The 19,390-nt window shown below is 41.3% G+C and overlaps 1 protein-coding gene across 1 annotated transcript in view; it reads right to left on the bottom strand.

Moving 5' to 3' along the window:
* The window catches only part of CACNA2D3 (calcium voltage-gated channel auxiliary subunit alpha2delta 3), a 772,424-nt gene that overhangs the window by 251,622 nt on the left and 501,412 nt on the right, over window positions 1-19,390 (bottom strand). The window contains exon 13 of the mRNA XM_024746438.1: window positions 16,042-16,175. Coding sequence (XP_024602206.1) covers window positions 16,042-16,175 — 134 coding nt within the window. The remainder of the gene's footprint in view (window positions 1-16,041; window positions 16,176-19,390) is intronic.

Raw genomic sequence — 19,390 nt, 5'->3', positions numbered from 1 at the left:
TGTGGGTTTTGTTGTGGAAAGTGAAAAAAAAAGGAAAAAAAAAAAAAAAAAAAAAAGTCACGACCGTGTATAAGTTAGAGTAAGCCAGAGAGACATAATCTTAAAATTAGCCCAAGCAATATGCAACAATAAGCTGGCTAAGTGCTACCTAGCACAAGAAACGATTCTATGAGAGAGTAGTAGGTGGTCCCTTTCTATTTGGGAAGTCATGGAAGGGGTTTGTAATTTAAGACCCAAAGATTAAATAAGAGTCAGCCAGGAAACAAGTGATAGCCCCAATGGCAGATGTTGGCTGGGTGCTCACCTCCAAGGAACTGAAAGAAAGACAGGGAGAAACCCAGAGGTATAAGAGTGAAACCAGGAGACCAATTAGGAGTCCACAGGCATGGTCTAGTCAGGGTAGAGGGTGGATGGCACATTACAAATGGCGAGAAGGGAGAAGATTTGAGATATAATTTGGGAGTGGAATCAAAAGGAATTGTATCTCAAACCCAGTGACATAGGTGTTTGCCTCACTTGCCAAGAATAAGGAATCACAGGGTTCACTGGATATTCTGGGCCACTGTTCTTTGGTATCAACCAGGGCTGTCTTCAGTGGACCTATCTCCTGTCAATGACATCGCTGTATAATAAGACATGCAATGCAGGATCTGCATTTGGGCTTCCTGGCTTCTGCACATCCCTACAGCAAATGATTAATGTGTTTTACTTGCCATTTAAGTAGATAACGTGAAACAATTTACAACAAAACAAGACAAAAACAGGCCTATATAGCTAGACTAAGAAGCCTTAGAGATCTAGTCCAGTGGTTCTTAACACTGTGGGGAAATGATGGAGGAATCATACATGTTTGTGGACAGGTTTTGGTAGGAGGGATCTCAGACTGCTTGAAATTCACACATGGCTGCATGTCAGATTTTGAGATGTCCTGATCTTGAACAATTTCCCCATTTCTCAGGTGGAGAAACTGAGGAGCAGACGTTATATAACATGGTACGAGATAGAAAACTGAAAGTAGTATCTCCTGACCCTTTCTCTACATTTTGTAACCTACTGAACTTCTGGTAGAAACATACATTTCAGTCAAGATACTCTAACAGTGGGACTTAGATACACCTGACCCAGACCCATCTCATATTGAGAGAAGCTGCTTGGTGCTGCTGGAGTCCTAGGGAAAGAGAGTGCTTCTGGATTCCAGCCACCCTTGTTCTGAGCTCCTGCTCCTGCTGGATTCGTTCTATTTGTGGACTACCTCACCATCCTATGTGTACAACCCCTCATTCCCTTCCCGGGAGTATACAGATGTAGAAAACTGAAAAATTCCCACAGTTTCCCTTCAGAATTTCTCTGAGGCCTGAGAAAATGTAATGGACTTTTGGTAAAACATGGGACGTTACACTGCAGCAGAGAAAATAACATAAAATTAAATAAGAGTTATCCCTACCCTTGAAAAGACCTTAAATTCCTTTGCGCTTCTGAGGTCAGGCCCCTACCCTCTTGCTAAGGCTGCTGTCCTCCCTCTTCTCTAAGGAAGCACGTCTGCTTTTTCGTTTGTCCCATTTTCTTATACAGAACAATTTTGTTCCGCACGCTTTCATCCCAGGCTCTGCCCTGGGGCCTCTCTTTCATTTCCTAATGGTCCCAGATCTTTCCTGAGGAGTTTTGCTTTGGAGGGGAACATTTGGCAGTGATTGGGCATGGAGGGAAGAGGTTAAATGTGGTCATCTTGCCTCAAAAAAGAAAAAGAACTTAAAGTTGATTTGAGAGGGTTAGAAACAGCAGAGTTCAGAAAAGAAATGCCTGATGAGGTCACTGCTTTGCCTCCTGGCCCCATCCAAAGCAGTCTGTGAGTAAAGATTCAGACCAGAGGCAAGGTCTGAGAGAGACAAGCTCCTAGCCCCAAGGTTAATGAGACAGCCTCCTGGAAGGCCTCCAGCATGAACCACAGATCCTGTTGCTCTGGGCAACGTAGGGTCTCCTAAATCCCGAGGTTCAAACACCCTGTTATGGCCTGCCTGCAGGACACCTTGTCTAGTTCAATTTTGTGTCTGAATTTTTGATCTACTTATTAACTCACTGCTTGGCTTGCCTGACTACCCATCAAGGTGGCCAGACTTTCCATTCAAAGTCATTAGTAATGCCTCTAAGGAGTCTGATTCAGGACCCTCAATTTCCTTCAGGAGAGAAGCTATATAGATCAGGAATAGCATATCATGATTTTTGACATAGTGACAGCAGTTGGCATTATATAAATTACAGGATGTGATTACAGCGTTTGCTGTGATAACACCATCAAAATCCTTTTGTGATGTATAACACATTCAAAATGCAAATTCCAGGATATTTAAAAGCCCATCAGATAGAATTGTTATGACTCCAGATTTAAACCCAGGAATGCTGCGGTTTCTTTTACAAGTGTGATGAGCTGAGTTTTCCTTCTGTCATTTAATACAGCACAGAGAACTCTCCATGCGAGAGATGCATGTTACGAAATTTAAAGTTTCCTATCTTGGGTTGCCAATGCTATGCGGAACCTAATTCAGGATAAGTCAGGCTCCCTGTCTTCATATCCCAAAGCAGTTCCATGAGTTTTTCAAAATTCGGTAGAAGCAATGTAACTCAGGCTTGTGGGAATGGGAAGGACATTTCTAATCTCACATTAGGCATTTTAAAGACTTTGGCATCTGTAATGCAGCCAGTGGGGCTAGCTCCTCATGACAGCACATACATAAATGTAAGACACCCTCCGACGCCCCATGGGAGAGAACAGGCCTCACACCCAAGCAGGCAACCTAGGGTTGAATCGTATTTGTTCCACTAATTATCCCATCTCCTTGGGCACATTCCTCAATCTCCCTAAGCCTAGGCTTCCTCGTTTGGAGAATGGAGATAAGGCCCACCTGACAGGGATGCAAAAGCATTTAGTAAAGGGTCTGGGGTGCATTTTAACTGCCCTAAACCGATGGCTCTAGCATTCCGGTTATTCTTACTGTGCTGCTCAAATGAGACCTAGCTAACTGCACTGCTGGGAAGGAGGCTTCTGAAGATCACCATTAGTTTTCTCAGCTCAGCTTTTCCTCCTAAGCTTCTTGATTCATACCTGCCGGCCATAGCATGAGATTCTGGCACTGTAATTACTTCTTACTCTAGTTGTTTCTAAATGACACAGTCATAAAGACTTCTAAGACAATGAGGGGCAATGGCATGTAGACCACTTTTTTTTTCTCTCTCTCATTCCCAAGCATGGAATGGAGCTTCCAGGCAGGACAAGCTGGACACACCACTTAAGAGTGGGCATGTGGCTGCAAAGAGCAAAGGCAACTCGGGGACGCCCTTCTGCTGGGAAGGGCAATAAATGCACGACTAACTGTCTCCCCCTTTCTTTTGGAGAATGTCAGAATTTGGTAAGTCTAAAATAAAACTAAGGCAGAGTTCATTCCATAAGACTCTATGTATGCAACAATAAATAATGTTACTTGGAATTTCTAGATAATAATGATGAGCATTTATGGAATACTTGCTATGTGCCTGACATGGTACTAAGCAGTCTTATCATTTTTAATCTTCACTCTATGAGATCAGCACCGTTATTATTCCCAGTTCACAAAGAAGAAACGCTGACTGTATATAATATACAATTGTTATGTGGTGTATAACTTACTGTGGAATACTTCAGCATAGATGGTGTGATATAAATGTGTATGCTCATTGCAATCTATATCTCAGAGGTACTCAATTGCCCAAATCAGGAATACATATTCCAGCTAGTATTTAAGCAAAAGGCAGCATATGCTACAGTTATTTATCTCTGACTAACACCAGAGGTTTTGTCAATTACCATAATGGGCATTAGAAATGATTTTCATTGGTAAATTTGAGGTATCCATTCTTTGTGGATTGGTTCCATAGACTGCAGAGGCCCCACCTTTCTCTTCATGAACCCACATAAAGGCTTTGTGAGCTCAGCGGCCTCTGTCTTTAGGAATAGTGCCCCAGGCCTGATTGTTAAACAGTCTTGCCTCCAATTGCTGACTCCTGCTTCTTGGTCACCTGACTCCAAATAGAATGTTAAACTGACTCCTGCAAATAATGCATTTGTTCTGATGCAAGATGCCATCAGACCACCTAAAAGGATAGAGAGCTGGGGCTTGAACTTTCAGAAGTTGGTTGGCTTTTGTGCATGCTTCCAATAAATGTTCCCATGGCTGGCAGAATTTGTGTCAGACTTGTTTTCACCATAGCCTGGTAGATTGCGAGTGAAAGGATGGATAGCCCTTGCCCCTAAATGTTGGAAGCTGCCAATCACTACCAAAAATAATCTAATAATTTTAAATTACTTAATTGGCTTGGATTGTTCGCTGAAGGGACTTAAACCGTATTTCCTAAAAATGAAAGCTGTGACACCCTAGTGCCCAGTATCGGGACCGACCCTCAGCTTAGTAGGTGTCTAGTCAATGAACTAGGTAACCAAACATCTGGTTCCACAGGTATCCCTAGAACAAATATGGTCAGAGTAGATGATCCTATTTGCTAACAACTACAGAGAAGGAGCAATACAGCTGGATAAGAGGGTGTAGGGGAGCAAAACTTGCCATGCTAAAATGTCTCTTTGGCATGTGGATTATTTTGAGCTGAAAAACCTCAAGCCCCAAATGACTCAGAAAGAAACTCTGACTTTCGCCCTAACTGCCTAAAAGAATTTAGATAGAGGACCTGTTCCCAGAAGAAAGCTATCATTGGAGATGCTTGCAAAGATATGGACTAGGTGTGGTAAGGGAAACTCTTAAAAGATCAGTCTATTCTGTGTCCCATTGTCTCTGCATGGCCCAGCTAACATTTAACATTTGTTTGTTTTTCCATCTCCATGTCACTTGCTTTCCTCCCCTTTGAAATCCCAAACCACTACCCCCAACATCCTCTTTTGTCTTTAGCTGAAGATGATATTTAAGGTGAGGATTTCGGCCATTTTGGTAAGTTATTCAGCTTTCCTCTCCCATGTAGCCCTGTTATTAAAGTTTTGTTTGATTTTCTCCTGTTAATCTGTCTCATGCCAATTTAATTCTTAGACCAGCCAGAAGAACCTAAAGAAGGAAAATGTATCCCTCCCCAACAAGGGCCAGAAAGTCCATACACTCTGAGTGCTCCTAATACAGCCCCTAGGTTGGCTTATCATGGCAAGAAAAATGGGGAACTGACAAACTTGGTCTAGATTCCATGAAGTCTGGGGAAATCAACAGACCTTCAAAAATGTATGGTTCTGCCAATATAGCAGAGGGCCGCTGTGAACCTATCTATTGTGGCCAAGATACAACCCTCAACACATTTCTGCATTCCCAGCCACCAATTTTCTTTTCCAAGTTTGTTCTTGTTTGCATTCAGTTATACTTGGTTGAAAAATCTGTTCTTAATAATATTAATAATTAAAATTAAGATTATTTTAACCTTTAAATAACTTATGTTTAACAAAGCAACATTATTTTCAAAGTAAAATGACCCACACATTTTAATAACAAAATAGTCAGTAATCTCACTTTAAAAGGAGAGCTTTTTCAACACAATACCATTTTTTACATACGTATTGTCATGCAGTGATCAATATTTCTTAACTTGAGAATTCCATGCTTTCACGTAACAGAAAACTAAATAAGAAGCAGATTGTCAAGTGCTATGATGGCGAACAGCTGCCAAAAATCTATGATTTTTTTTCCCCTCATTCCCTTAGTATTCTGTTGCAAAAGTTATATTGAAACACTAATTCATTAAGCATTTCTCAGCATCTTCAGAAAACACACTACCATTCTATCATATCAGACTTTCTGGGAATTTTCCTTTCCAGTCTGGGCCAGAGTAATTAACTTGGCCTGAATCAGGACAGTAATTTAAAGCAGACAGTATTTATATTTTGATGGAGAATTGAGTGCTAATGCTAAAGAATTTCCATGGACGTGAATATTTTTCCTGACCTCTCCCAATATCAAGTTTCCTTGGAATCCACCTAAATTATTATGATGCCCTACCAAAAAAATCACATTCCACTCTTCATCCATAAACCATATCTTTAGCAAGAAAACCACCGTTAGGAACTTTTCCATCAGACCTAAGTAATGTAGTATAAACAATATGCCTCAAGCAATCAGCCCTTTCCCCAACATATCGCTTTTAACAACATGCATAAAAAGGGAGGACTGCAGAAATCTGGTTCACTCCCTGAAGTTCCCTGTTCTTCCATCTGAAATCAGTGACTGCCACTGAGTAGTTGAAGTTGGCATTCAGAAAACCCAGTTGCTTCAGAGCTAAACTTGATCATTCAGCTAGGTATTCAAAAGGAAAGACAAATATGACAGTTGCATTTCGGGAACAATATTTTAAACTCTACCTTGGTACCACCATCTACTTTGCAGTCAATATTCTTTATTATTTCTTCCCTAATTCTTGGCATCTCATTGTACTTTTTAAGGAGACATGTAGCGCAGAATGGGAGAAACAAACTCCAGTGAGTAGTAAAAAGAGATTGGTGATATGACTAAAAACAAACCACTTAGCTTCCCTGAGCTACTACTGAGTGTGTGGTACTGTGTGCCAGGCAGAGTGCTAGATTTTGGGGATACAAGACAGACTTTGCCCTGTTCCTTACATTATCATTGAGACAAACCAAAAAAAAAAAAAAAAAAAAAAAAAGTTTTTAAAAGAGGGAAAAAAAATTTAAGAAATTAATTTAAAAAAAAAAAAAAAAAAAAAAAAAAGATTTTTAAAGAGGGAAAAAATATCTAAGTACTTAATTGAAATAATTATAAATGATCATACTTTCTATGAAGGAAATAAGCATCTGAAATAGAAAGTCAATAGGCATGTGAGGGGTGACATTTTAGCTGAGACAAAGCAAGTGGGAATAATTCTCCTCCCCGTAAAGGAGCAGAATGGGAGGGCAGTCTTTCCAGTTCAGAAGAAGATTGTTCAAAAGCCCAGAGGAGGGAGAAAGTTTGGGGGTGTTCAAGCAACAAAAAGGCTACGAGCATGGCTGATGTTTTGAGAGGGAGGGAGAGAGGTCGGCGATGGTGGGGCTCTGTTGATAAGACACTTGGAGGCAACAAACAGGAAAGTATATTGAAAGCCAGGAAATGCAAAACAAGTATAAGGGATTATTTTTAAGGACTCCCTGAATACTCATTATACACCCACAGCCAAATATAATTCTGACAGTGCCAAAACCTTTTTTAAAAGTCCCTTTGTATTTTAATAGTGGGTAAGGTGTGAGGACAGTCCTGCCCACTGATCTCTCCCATTGGAACACCACAAGAGGTCAACCGACGAACAAGCAGGGCATTTGAATCCTGTCCTTCTCAAAGGAAGGATCCTTCCCATGGCAACGTACGCTCCTTAACCGTGGGAGAGAAAGAGACTGTGGGATGAGTACTCAGCTTTGCTTCATCTCAGGTCACCTTTAATTTGATCACTTCAGAAGAGAAATCAATTATAAGGGTGCTTCACAGTTGTTTCCATCTACCAGCAAAGATGGTGATGTTCCAGATATTTTGATTAAATATAACAGAAATTGATTTGAAAACATGTTCCTTTTGCCTGAATAAACTATTGTCTTTGCTTTTCCTTTCTTTGTTCAGAACAAGAGAGAATTTCCCCTGAGGAGCTGGCACAGAGCCTCATGCTTGGTCTGGACATCTAACGGGAGTGCGTATCATCAGCAGAATAAGATTGAAGGAGCCCCCAGTTGCCATATCACTCACAAGCAGGTTTGAAAGGCCATGAAGGAATAATTTTTGATGGCAAGAGAAAGCAAAAGAGTGGTTGTCTGCCACTGTTCAATAGCAGCAGTTTAAGAGCCCAAGTCCGTTGAGATACCCTTATCTACAGTACCTTTGAGGCATGGCCTCATAGACAATACATTTATATTTGGCACAACAAACCTTAAGTTTTAAGAGTGAAAGAATTAAATCTTTTACAGGGGGAAAATCCTGTGCACAGCAGGAGAAACTGGCAGCTGGTATCAAACCACAGGCTGATTCTCTGGGATTATTTTAATTGTTCTTCATGCTGGTAATAAGAGGAATGTGTTCATTTTAGTTTAAACCATGTCAGAGCATGAGAATCAGCTCTGAGAATCTAAGTTGCCTAAATATCTGGGCCATGAAGGGGGAAAAAAGCAGTACGGATTTGGTTGTGGTGGCCAAAATACCTCCCTTAGCTCTCAGAAGGCACAAGGGAGAGGGCTTCCTACCACCCACATAGCAGGATGGTGGGTGGAGGAAGGGCAGCGTCAAAGATTTGGGAGGCAAGGAGAGGACTGGGGGACACTTGTTTGGGCAACTTGGGCTAAAAGGAAGCCATGAGCCTAGGAATAAAAGAGGAAAGAAGACATGCTCCCAAGAGTTAGTATTAGAGCCCAGCTGGGGATGCAACTTACAGAAGCCTTAGATGGAAAGACAGAAATCTAGAAATGCCAACTCCTTGAGACTCCAGTCATTTCCTCCTACCCACACCTCTTTCTTACAGAATCTGCTATTCACAGCCTTGGCTGACCTGTTTCTATCACATGCCCTTTCCCCAGCCCTGGCTGATTGGATAATGGGTAGACATCTGACCTCAGAGGAACCATGGACTAGAAAGTTATGTACTTTGCTCAGAAATGAACACAGATACACAAACACTGAGTTGTTCTCTGTTGGGTTTGAACTGGGACATATGTAAAGTAGGACTTGGAGGAGACCATGTTTCACCCACGAATGAGGATTGACAGGAGAACTGGTCTCCAGAAAATATGAAAAATACAGCAGGCATTTGAGGAAAAAAAGCACAGACAATTTGGTTTTCTAATACAACCACAGATACAACCTCCCAATCTTTCCTAACTGAACCCAACCCAGTATCTTGTTGTAAAGGCACATTACATAATCCACAGCAGAGAATCCCATTTTGCCATTCTCAGACATTGACTCAACAATTACTTGGTATACTACTTAGGCTCTGTAGGGTCAGGGAGGAGCAAAAAAGTGCTTCTGAGCTTCCCTAGGCATTCAGGAGGTGGCCAAGCAACCAGGGTTCCATGCCTCCATCCCCCAATGTCTACAAGAGTACTCTGCTTCTATATGTTTGTTTCAACAACAGTCCATGGAAACATTTGACTAGATAAAAGGCTCCAGCGTCTCAAAGCATGGTACCATAATGAATACCATACCGATGGGAAACACGATCTTGGGCATGGATTAGTTTTGGCTTCTACAAGCAAGTTGTATGCAGGACTCTGTTACTTCTCAGTCCTTCCAGTATCAGTTCCCTTTGGGACTGGTTTCTTCCCCACTCTGTGAGATTCAGACCATCTGTTAGCAGCTCCATGTCACCTCTCAGTATAGGGTTGTGACTCAAACAGCCTATCACAGACTTGACATAGATGCTGGAAGGGAAAGGGCTATAAAGATAATGAAAGTTAGTGGATGGTAGAGACCATCTTTGCCACTCAGTAGAGACAGTCTGCTGGGAATAAGCATATAAGAATCAAGGAACAAGTCAAAATAAATGGGATTGATCCCTAAATCTAGTCATGCCTCAAGAGAGAACTACACAGATATCTTGCTTGCAGGTCAACAAATTCCCTTTCTGACCTTTGCTATTTTGAGTTGGGTACTGTCACTTGTAAACAAAGACTGCTGAACAATCTATCATGCTAAATTATTATTCAGGCTTAGTGATTTTATTTTTTAAGGGCTTATCTATTTCTAGAAGCTGTCCTTCCATTATAGATAGTTGAAAATTACTATACCATAATAGCAGAAACAACAATAAATCTAAAAATCTAAAAAAAACCCCACCTGAAATCTAAAAAAGTTTTTTCATTTTCAGCCCTAAACTTTTCTACTAGTGACAGTCATCGATACAGGGTGTTAGAACATCTCAACTTTCCTAAAGAAAATAATTTTATACCTTTGATTCATAGTTTTGTAACACCAGCTCAAAGTAGAAAAAAAAATGGTTGAGCTAAAAAAAAAAAAAATCCTATTTAATACTGAAATCTAGAATCAAATGGAAGAGGAAAATATTTGGATGAATAGAAATAGCACCTGAAATCAAGAATGCACCAATTTTTAACATCACCATCTCCTGGCAAAAAAATAATTATAATAGTAATCTGTTTCAATGGAAATAAAGTACTGTAATATTTATGGTCTATGCCAGAGTTATAATGACTGCAGGGCCAGAAGTGAAGTGGCACAGCATGCTCCGCATGTTCTTAACACGGTTTCTAAAGGCTCTGGAGGCTATTAAATTTAATGAACCCATCTGCTATGAAATAGAGGTCCCAACATAATCAGTTTCCTCCATGCCATGTAATGCAGATGGCATTCTCTGTTCCACAACCCAGCAGGATGGTTTACGTTTCTCTTTAAGAGTGTCTTTTTGTTTTGACGATTTGAACTTCTTTGATATGCAGTGGTGTCTTGGGGAAAATACTGTAAATTCAGCTTCCAAGCCCCAACAACTTCCTTATGATGGCTTCAACCCCCTGAGTAATTGCTTCTAGGCAGTAAGATGTTGTAGCCCAAAGCAATGACCCAAACGACTCCTAAATGGCCTAGGTGCCATTCTGAGATGGGAAACCAAAACAAATATGCAATGTATCATATGCAAAGCATTTTCTCCGAGTTGGACTTAGTGGGGGGTGAGGAGGAGGGATACGTGTCCAATTTGCAAATGCAACTAAATTGGTTTGAAAGTTCCTACAAATTTCGTACTGAATTGTATTACCAGCAGAGGGGAGGGGCAGGGGAGCTTGGTAATGAATTCTCATTATTTTAAATGGTCACATTCCCGCTGTTTCTAAAAGATTTCTTTGCTTCCCTTCTACGTGTCACTGTGGTCTGTGCAAACTCCCCTGGAGGGGTTGATCAGGGATGCTGATGCTTCCACAGTCTAATGCATGCTCTACTCTGCATACCAAGTTGGGTAGCATTTCCAAGATGATTAGGACCCAACTGGAAAACCTAAGTCATTTGCTTACAAAATAGAACAAATTCCATTGTTAATGATTTTTTGCTCTGCACCTAAGAGATAATGACTGTGCAGCACAACTTGTATTCAGATGAGAAGCCCATGAATTTCAGAATCCTGGTGTTTGCTGTTTTGTCAATTAATACATGAAATCTTATTAGATTAAACATAATTAATGCTGTTAACATTAATTCATTTATTTGGGATTCACCAGGAGAGCATATTGAATAGAACAGCCAGGCAGGAAACAGAATATTTAATCAGACTGGTAGTAATAGTCAGGGAGGATGGACCCTGAAAGGAAAATTCTGTCTGTCTTGATTCTAGATCAGGCTGGATTAAACACAACCCTGGACTCTCACGTGCAAAAATCCTAACTCAGCTTCTGTTCAAACTTTTATCTTGATCTTGTCCAGACCCAGAACTGTATGAATTAATGTATAATTAATAAAGAGAGAAAGTACTATACTCTTAGGTTATTACAAGCTATTCACTTAAGTATTAAATCAATTATTATATTTGTTGCTGCTGGGTTTTCAACCACAGTAACTGATGAGTCAAGCAAATAGGATAACTAAGGAGAAAGAAGACTTTTAGGACCATATTAAGCAAACTTGTGGGATCGACTGTCCAAATTTACTAGATAATCAACTAGTACCTAATTCCATAGTATTTGGTAGAAATGCTGTAAATCAGTAGGGTCAAAAGTCCTAAAGGAATCAAAGGCACATCCAGACTACAATGTCACAAGGAGAACCAGGCTCCTGGAGAAATCACTGGTCAGCAGAAATGTTATGATGAACAGCAGCTGTAATTTTATCATAATGGTATAAATTAATTAAACATTATTTAAATCTGTAAATTATGAATATAAAAAGGAAGTTGTTACTTCTGCAACTATGTAAATAAATGCCTTGGAAAGACTCTAAAGAAGTTGCTAAGGTGGATTATAAATATGTTCAAATATCAAAAAAATTCCATAGCTGCCAACCCTACCAGGATATTATTAAAATGGGGTCACCATTCCCAGTGCCAAATGCTCCTGAGTTTGGTCTCTTTAATTATTGCAAGGTGGGACACATTAGGGCAATCCTGGGTTTGGACTGTCCTGGATGTGTCAGGATGGTCATGAACTTGCAACTGCTGATTCCCATACCTTCTTCATCTTCTGGGTGGTGCTAAAGTTGACAGCCTCATCTTAGAATTTAGACTCTGCAGAAGAGTTTAGCAAATGATTCCAATTTTGTTTCCATATAAATAACAGGGGGCTTTTGCCTTTGCCCTGGTAGATACAGGCCCAGATGACGAGTTTGAAGGGGTGCTGCTTCCTGGCCAGTGAGGCACCTGTTGGAGCAGTAGCTGCCTTCTCCTCACCTAACAGGCCTATGAAAGAGGAATACGGAATCCCCAATCCTTCCTAACCCAACAGGTTTCTCAGCACCACCAAGATGAGAAAGAACCCTCAGAACATTCTACTAGGGGATTCATTTATCAGGGCTATTTGCAAAGATACAACACAGAGGCAGTGCTGAGCTATTATTTCAGGGACAAACATTCTGGGGGTTTAGTTTTATGTGCATCAAAAGGTTCTTGAAGAGGTAGAATAAATGAGCTCTGTCATCTTGGTCTACCATTTTAATTAATAATGAGCCACTTAAAGCGTTATTTTATTTTAAAGTAAGTAAAGATGATTATGGCACAGAATGAAAATTTCATGTAAATGTTTAATATGAAGCATAAGACTTCAAAGACAATTCCTCTGCACCATTTGCCCAGAGCTGCTTTCAGACCATTTTCTTCACTATTGCTGTCAGTTCTTTAGTGGAAAAGCTGCAGTAGCAATGGGTTTTCCCTCTCTTGTAACTGCCACCCATATATAAATGTATATATGTGTGTGTAAATACGTATGTATGTGGTTAGCAAATCTAGAACAATTTATTTAAATGATTAGCATTACCTAAAGCAAGATGTTACATTGATACAAAGCTTTATTCTCTTCCTCCCCATGATTTTCAGGTTATGTAACCCTAGCCAGGACACTCTAAACGTATGATGTGTCCTTCACCAAAGGCACACAAGGTCCATCTGCTTCTCATTAGTGACACTAATTTTGAAGACCCGCTCAAGATGTTTTTGGATTCTTCTACTGGATCGATACTTTTTTTTTTTTTTGCCTCCTAACTAGTCAAAAATCTCTAGGGAAGCACTTTGAGACCATGAAAGTATCCTGCTCATTATCAAAATTCCCCCCTAGATTTAGCATCCATGGATGACCTTCACCCTAATCAATCTTTACTAAAATGGTTGCCCACTGGTGATTTTCCATCTCATGACTCCCTCCCTCCACACCCACCAGGCAGCATCCCATTGCCCACTACATATGCACTCCTTCCCATCCATTTCATCATCTATTTAGTCATCTGTTTGAGATTTGTTTACTTATTTAGAACACATTGATTTGTTTTATTCAAGTTATAGTCCATTACTCTTCTATTTAATTTTGAGGCTCAAATTGTCCCAGAGTTGACCAGTGAGAGCCCCTTCACGTTGATTCTTGGGCCTTTTGATGTGACCTCATGGTTTTGAGTGCTTCGTTATTGTCTGGCACAAAATATTCCAGGCTTTTTGTTTGTTTGTTTTTAACATTAAGACTCCATTACATCCATGTACCACAGTTTATCCAATTGATCTCTTATGGTTGGGGATTTAGGTAACTTTCAATATTTTGAAATGACAAGCAATTCTACAGTGGACAAACTTGTGCGTATGTATTTTTGGATTTTTGGAGGTTTATCTTCAGGGTTAATTCCTAGAAGTAGAATTTCTGGGTCAAAGGGTAAATGTACATTTCCCCTTCCTATACCCCATTCTGTCTTTCCACAAGCATGTACAAGTGTCTCTTTCCCACAGCCTCACCCACAAAGTTAAGCTTTTCATTTCTGCCACTCTAATAGGTGAGAGAAATGGTATCTCAAGCCATACTTTAATTTGCATTTTTCTTACAGTGTGTGAAGTTGTACATATTTCAAATGTTTAAAAGACATTTTAATTATTTTTGTGTGAACTGTCTGCTCATGTCTTTTGCTCATTTTTTTCTATAGGAATTTTGGAGTTTCCCCCTTAAGTTTTGAAAGTTCTTTATATATTAGGATTATTAGTTCTTTATGTGTGCTATATGTTGCATATTTTCTCCTATTTTACCATTTGCTTTTTGAGTTTGCTTCTTTTTGACTGTGCTTGATTCTTTTAGCTATAAAAGTTGGGTTTTGCTTTGTTTATATTTTAAGTAGTCAAACCTATTTTTATTTATATTGCATCTGGATTTTGGAGTCATTGTTAGAAAGTCATTCTCTGGACTCAGGTTATAGAGGAATTCACTAGATTTTGTTCTAGTGCTTATATGGTTTCATTGTTTACAGTTTAGGTCTCTGATCCCCTTGGATATTTTTCTCTGGTGTGATGTGAAGAAAATACTAATTTTATCTTTTTCTAAATAGCTATCTAGTTTTCCCAAAAGCATTTATTACAAAGCCCATCCTAGCACTACTGATTTGAGATGCCACCTTTATCACAAATTAAATTTCCATATGTAGGTGGGTCCTTTTTTTGGACCTTCTACTCTACTGATCTGTCTGTTTATCCAGGTGCTAGTCCCATAGAGACTCTGTTTTATATTTTTTACATTGATGAAACAAATAAGATGACAGACCCAACTGGCTGTTCAGGGTTTGTACACAGAACCACTGGGTGCCTGGATCAGTCCGTCCCTCGCTGGCTGCCCTCCTCCTCTCCTCTTCCCCAGCCTTACTCAACCACACATATGAGGAAGAGATGAAACCATCACTGTCATTGCTCTGTTATTACTGTTAGTATGGTGCCGACACAAATGGGGTGGCTTAGTTATTTCACTTCCATGATTCTAAACCAAACTGGGTCAGACTCTGAACATGATAAAAGCCCAAGGTCTCCCTGGCAACCAGAGATGGCTCTTTAGCTTAACACCCATCTCCACTCAGGGTGATTTCTCCTGGGGACGGGCTACCCCTTCCTGACCAGTTTGTATTTCCATGGTCCCACTGTATACTTTAAGGCTGTGTGTGGGGGGGTGCAGGCTGCTTTGCTGTCCCCCAAGATGGGTTCCCACATGCTGCTCCTGCCCTGTATCTGCCTGCAGCTGCCAGAAGAGCAGCAGGAATGAGCGAGCTCGTGGAGAGAAAAGCTGGCCCATGGCAGCCATTGAGATCACTCTGGAGGACGGCTGGTCTGGGTTACAGCGATTAATGTGATGTTAATCCCGACACAAATGATGGGAGGGGGCCCTCTGAGAACATTTACAATCAATAAACGAAAACTGCCACTCCCATCAGATTCATTATGACTATGAAAAATCACCCAGCAATTACACAAGAAACCTGGCCATTGAGCCATTATTTGACGATTGGCAACACTCCTCCTTTTAAGATAATTCGGCACCAGAATCTTTTTTCCTTGGAATTTGGCTTTAGAATGAGCCCATGGCCAGAGTTGCAACAACAATCAGTGCCTATATAACCACCACTGAAGCATTTTCTCACTTGTTCAAGGGAAGAAAAGGCAGCTGTGGCCTCTACGGTGGCTCCAATTCACTGTCAGAACTGAAGGTGGTCCCACCTTCCCAAGTTGAGACCCAAGATTCATCCCCAGGACTGGGCCTCTCTGATGATGGCAAGGACCGAATCTAACACACCTGTCATCATTGCCACACTGACAGAATTTGTACACTTGTGAGAAGGAGAAAAAGGTAGAGAAGACAGAAACCAAAAGTGAGTTTTCTGTGCTGACGAGACACCTTCCAGAAGAACCTGTTACATTCTCTGATATTAGGAGTTGTCACCAACCTTGCTTGCTAAGAGATCAACGCAAACCATACAAATATGGAAGACGTCAGTGAACCCCGTTACTGAGAAGGAATGCTACAACCACCATCTTCTGGAATAAACCCAGGGAAACTCTCCCATGGTAGGAGGAACCCTCAGGCTCTCCCCTGGGGCCCTGGGGACTCACAGTGCTGTCGATGTACGCTTCAGTCCACACCACGTCGTGCTCCTGGTCGATGACTTTGGGCCGGCTGAGTACATGGAGGTATTCCATGACGTTTTCCTGCACATCAGCCAAGGTGGAGATCTGGGTGAAAAATCCTGCCAAGGGAGAACAACGTTAAGTAAAGACAGGAACAACTACAACTGGGGAGCAGACCTACGCTATGCCTTCTTAGCCTCTAGCTAATTTCTTTCTTCCCTTTTCCTTTTTAAACATTATGTCTCCTCTCTACCATCACCCACTTAATGAGCAATGTGTTCATGTTAGAAAACAGAGTCAAGCAAAAAGAATAAAATGAAGATCAACCACAAACCCACCTCCCAGAAGAAGCCCCTGTTAATCCTTTGGAGAATCTCTCCCCAGATGTTTTCTATACATATATATATAGACCTTCTCTGGTAGATATGGGAGTCCTCTCTACATGCCATTTTGTAAACCCCCCCTTTTTTTTCATTTTAGTGTATTTATTTCCAATGGGAAAACTAAAAAGCACAAAATTTAAAGGCTGTCCTATTTTTATAACTACAATAGTTATAATTTTTTCTTTTTTAAAAAATTTTTATTGGTGTATAGTTGATTTACAATGTTGTGCTAGTTTCAGGTGTACAGCAAAGTCAATCAGTTATACATATACATATACATATATCCACTCTTTTTTAGATTCTTTTCCCATATAGGTCATTACAGAGTATTGAGTAGAGTTCCCTGTGCTATTTTATATATAGTTGTGTGTATATGTCAATCCCAATCTCCCAATTTATCCCTCCCCCCTATAATTAATTTTTGAGTGCTTAATAAGGGGCACAAAATTTGCTAAACACCTGATAAGCTTTGCCTCATTTATTCCTGACAACATGATGAAGTGGGCCTAACTTGACCACTTTACAAATAAGATGACTGAGGCAGACCGAGCATATGTGTTTTGGCCGTGTTCTCACCGGTAACAAGTGGCAAATACAGAAGGTGAAACCAGGCTTGAGTATCTTAATCTATGCCTTTTGCTTCTACAGAATTTTGCTCTTTGTGTGTTTAAGGCAGAAACTCCAGCTCAAACCCTCATGTAGTTACCAGACCTGCCATTTGAATATGCTGGGTAGACATGGTTTCTCAGTAACATAAAAAGTTCTAAACATGCTATCATCTTGTGGGTGGAGAGGCCATTTTGATCTCGAGTTCAGGTACTGCTATGCTCCTCTTCAGCTTGGCGTCCTGTTGGCTTTGCTGGGAGTCAGGAGATGTTAGAAGAGAAGGGCTGAACTGAGCACAGGTCTGGATCCCCAGGAGGGAGCCCTTCATTCAAACATTTATGGAAGGCTTTCTTGGTGCCTACCACTGGAGGAGCAGGAGTTAACTAGATGAGCATGACCCCTGCTTCCTGGGAGGTCTGAGTAAGCTGACAACTATAAAATAGCACAGTCAACATTATAGAGAAACACACAGCATGGACAGGCAATCACTTGGCTACCCCGAAGAAGGGTCAGTACAGCTGAACCCTGAAGGATGAGGACCAGTTAGCTAGAGGAAGGGGGGTTAAAGACTATGTCCGGCAAAGCAAGGAATGTAAGTAAAGGCCCAAGGTCAGAGTTAGACCCATTCTAGGAACTGAAAAAAACTCAGAATGGCTGGAGTAAAAAGCTCGGGGAGAGTGAGTAGAAGTAGGGTGCTATAAGATCAGAGGAATTAGCAGAGGGACTATCATATAAGACCTTGGGAAAGAGTTTAGACTTTATCCTACAGGCAACTAGTCATGGAAGCATTTTAAGCAGGGGGACACTGGATGGACACAGATTCTTGTTTCCTCCCCATGCCTCTAAATAAGGACCTTTATAACTAAGTTGATGCCACCTCCTACTTGCCAACAAATGAGAGAGGATATGTGTGCCTCTGAAACCAGATCCATCACAGCACTTGCTGTAGTGTTTATAGAACCTCTTAGTGTTTAATACAGGGCTCAGGGTAAAGAAACGCCAGCCCTTTTGTTGTCCAGAAAGGACCAGGACCCTCCCAGGGCATTTCCAAACAAAAGCCAGCTGGTTTTAATTTGTTGTACCAACCCCAAACCAGGTTGGCACCATGTGGCTTCTGGCTTCCTGGTGACAGCTCTGCACAGTGCTAATTAACACGCACTGTCACTCTTGTCCACTCCACCCTCCTGACCAGGGCCAGAGCCTCGCCCATCCCAGTAGAAACTGAGCCCAAAAGACCTGTGAGACCCTGCTCTAGCTCAGGGCTCTGGAGCAGGGCCCATGTGTACCTTGGCACTCCGTCAGAGGTCAGGCACTACAGTTAGGGATGCCCATCTGGGTCACTGCTCATGCAAGGCTTCCAGGTGGCCCCTCTTAGAGGCATAGTGGGGAAAAAGAAGTTTTAAAGAAGATTGCTGGATGACAGCAAGCATCATAGTTATAATCCCTCCACAAACCACGACTACAATCAGTGTTTGAATAAGAAAGAAGACATTTCAGCTCTTCTCTAGTAGGTAAACCTTTGGCTCTGCATGAAGGGTCTTAGAGAGACAAACATGACACAGAGGACAAACCAAGAGAGGTGTTGCCATGTTGATAAGAGGAGGAGAGGACTCCATGGTCCTGGACCGTGAGGATACCTGGGTGAGCAATTCACAGTATAGCACTATTCCTATTGTGGGTTCCTGTACCAAATGTGCAGTAAACACAGCCTCTCTTGGGAGGAGTTTTTCTTGGTTGTCTGTGTTTTCATTCTAATCCTCAAAGCCAACAGTAAAAATCCCTGATTTGGGTTTTCCAAAATAGGGCCAAGAGAAGGGAGGGAATAAATAGAAGGAGGGGGATGGGAGAGACAGATTCTCAGCATTGAGGGAGAGTGGGAAGGAAAAACAATCACACATTTGGAAGGGGATGGAGCTGAGGGATCATCCTCACTTGGCCTTGCTATCATAATCAAAGTTATGAAAAGTTACAAAAAGCTGGCTGCAGGCCCGTAGCCAATAGTATACCTGACACCTCCATAAGGATGACTAACAGTGTTCTCAGACTGAACCCGTCCAAAGCCAACTCCTGATTTCCCTGGCCAGACCTATTCCTCCCGCATTGGGTCTTTCCCACCTCAGCAAATGACGCCACCGCCCAACTGGGCCAAACACTTAAGAATTATCCTTGATAGCCATCATTTCCTCACCCCACCCCATAGCTAATCCACCAGCATATTCTTCTGGCCCTATCTCTAAAATATGTCTCAAGTCCAATCCCACATTTCCACTGCTCCCACCCTACTCCAGACTCCACTGTCTCTCCCCCAGGGTATAGCAACAACCACCCCCCGCCCCACAAATCCC

The sequence above is a fragment of the Neophocaena asiaeorientalis genome, unplaced genomic scaffold (assembly GCF_003031525.2).
Source record: "Neophocaena asiaeorientalis asiaeorientalis breed wild unplaced genomic scaffold, Neophocaena_asiaeorientalis_V1.1 scaffold251, whole genome shotgun sequence".
Classification (NCBI taxonomy): Eukaryota; Metazoa; Chordata; class Mammalia; order Artiodactyla; family Phocoenidae; genus Neophocaena; species Neophocaena asiaeorientalis.
The sequence above is the reverse complement of the archived record's forward strand: the minus strand, read 5'-3'. Positions and strand labels throughout refer to the sequence as shown.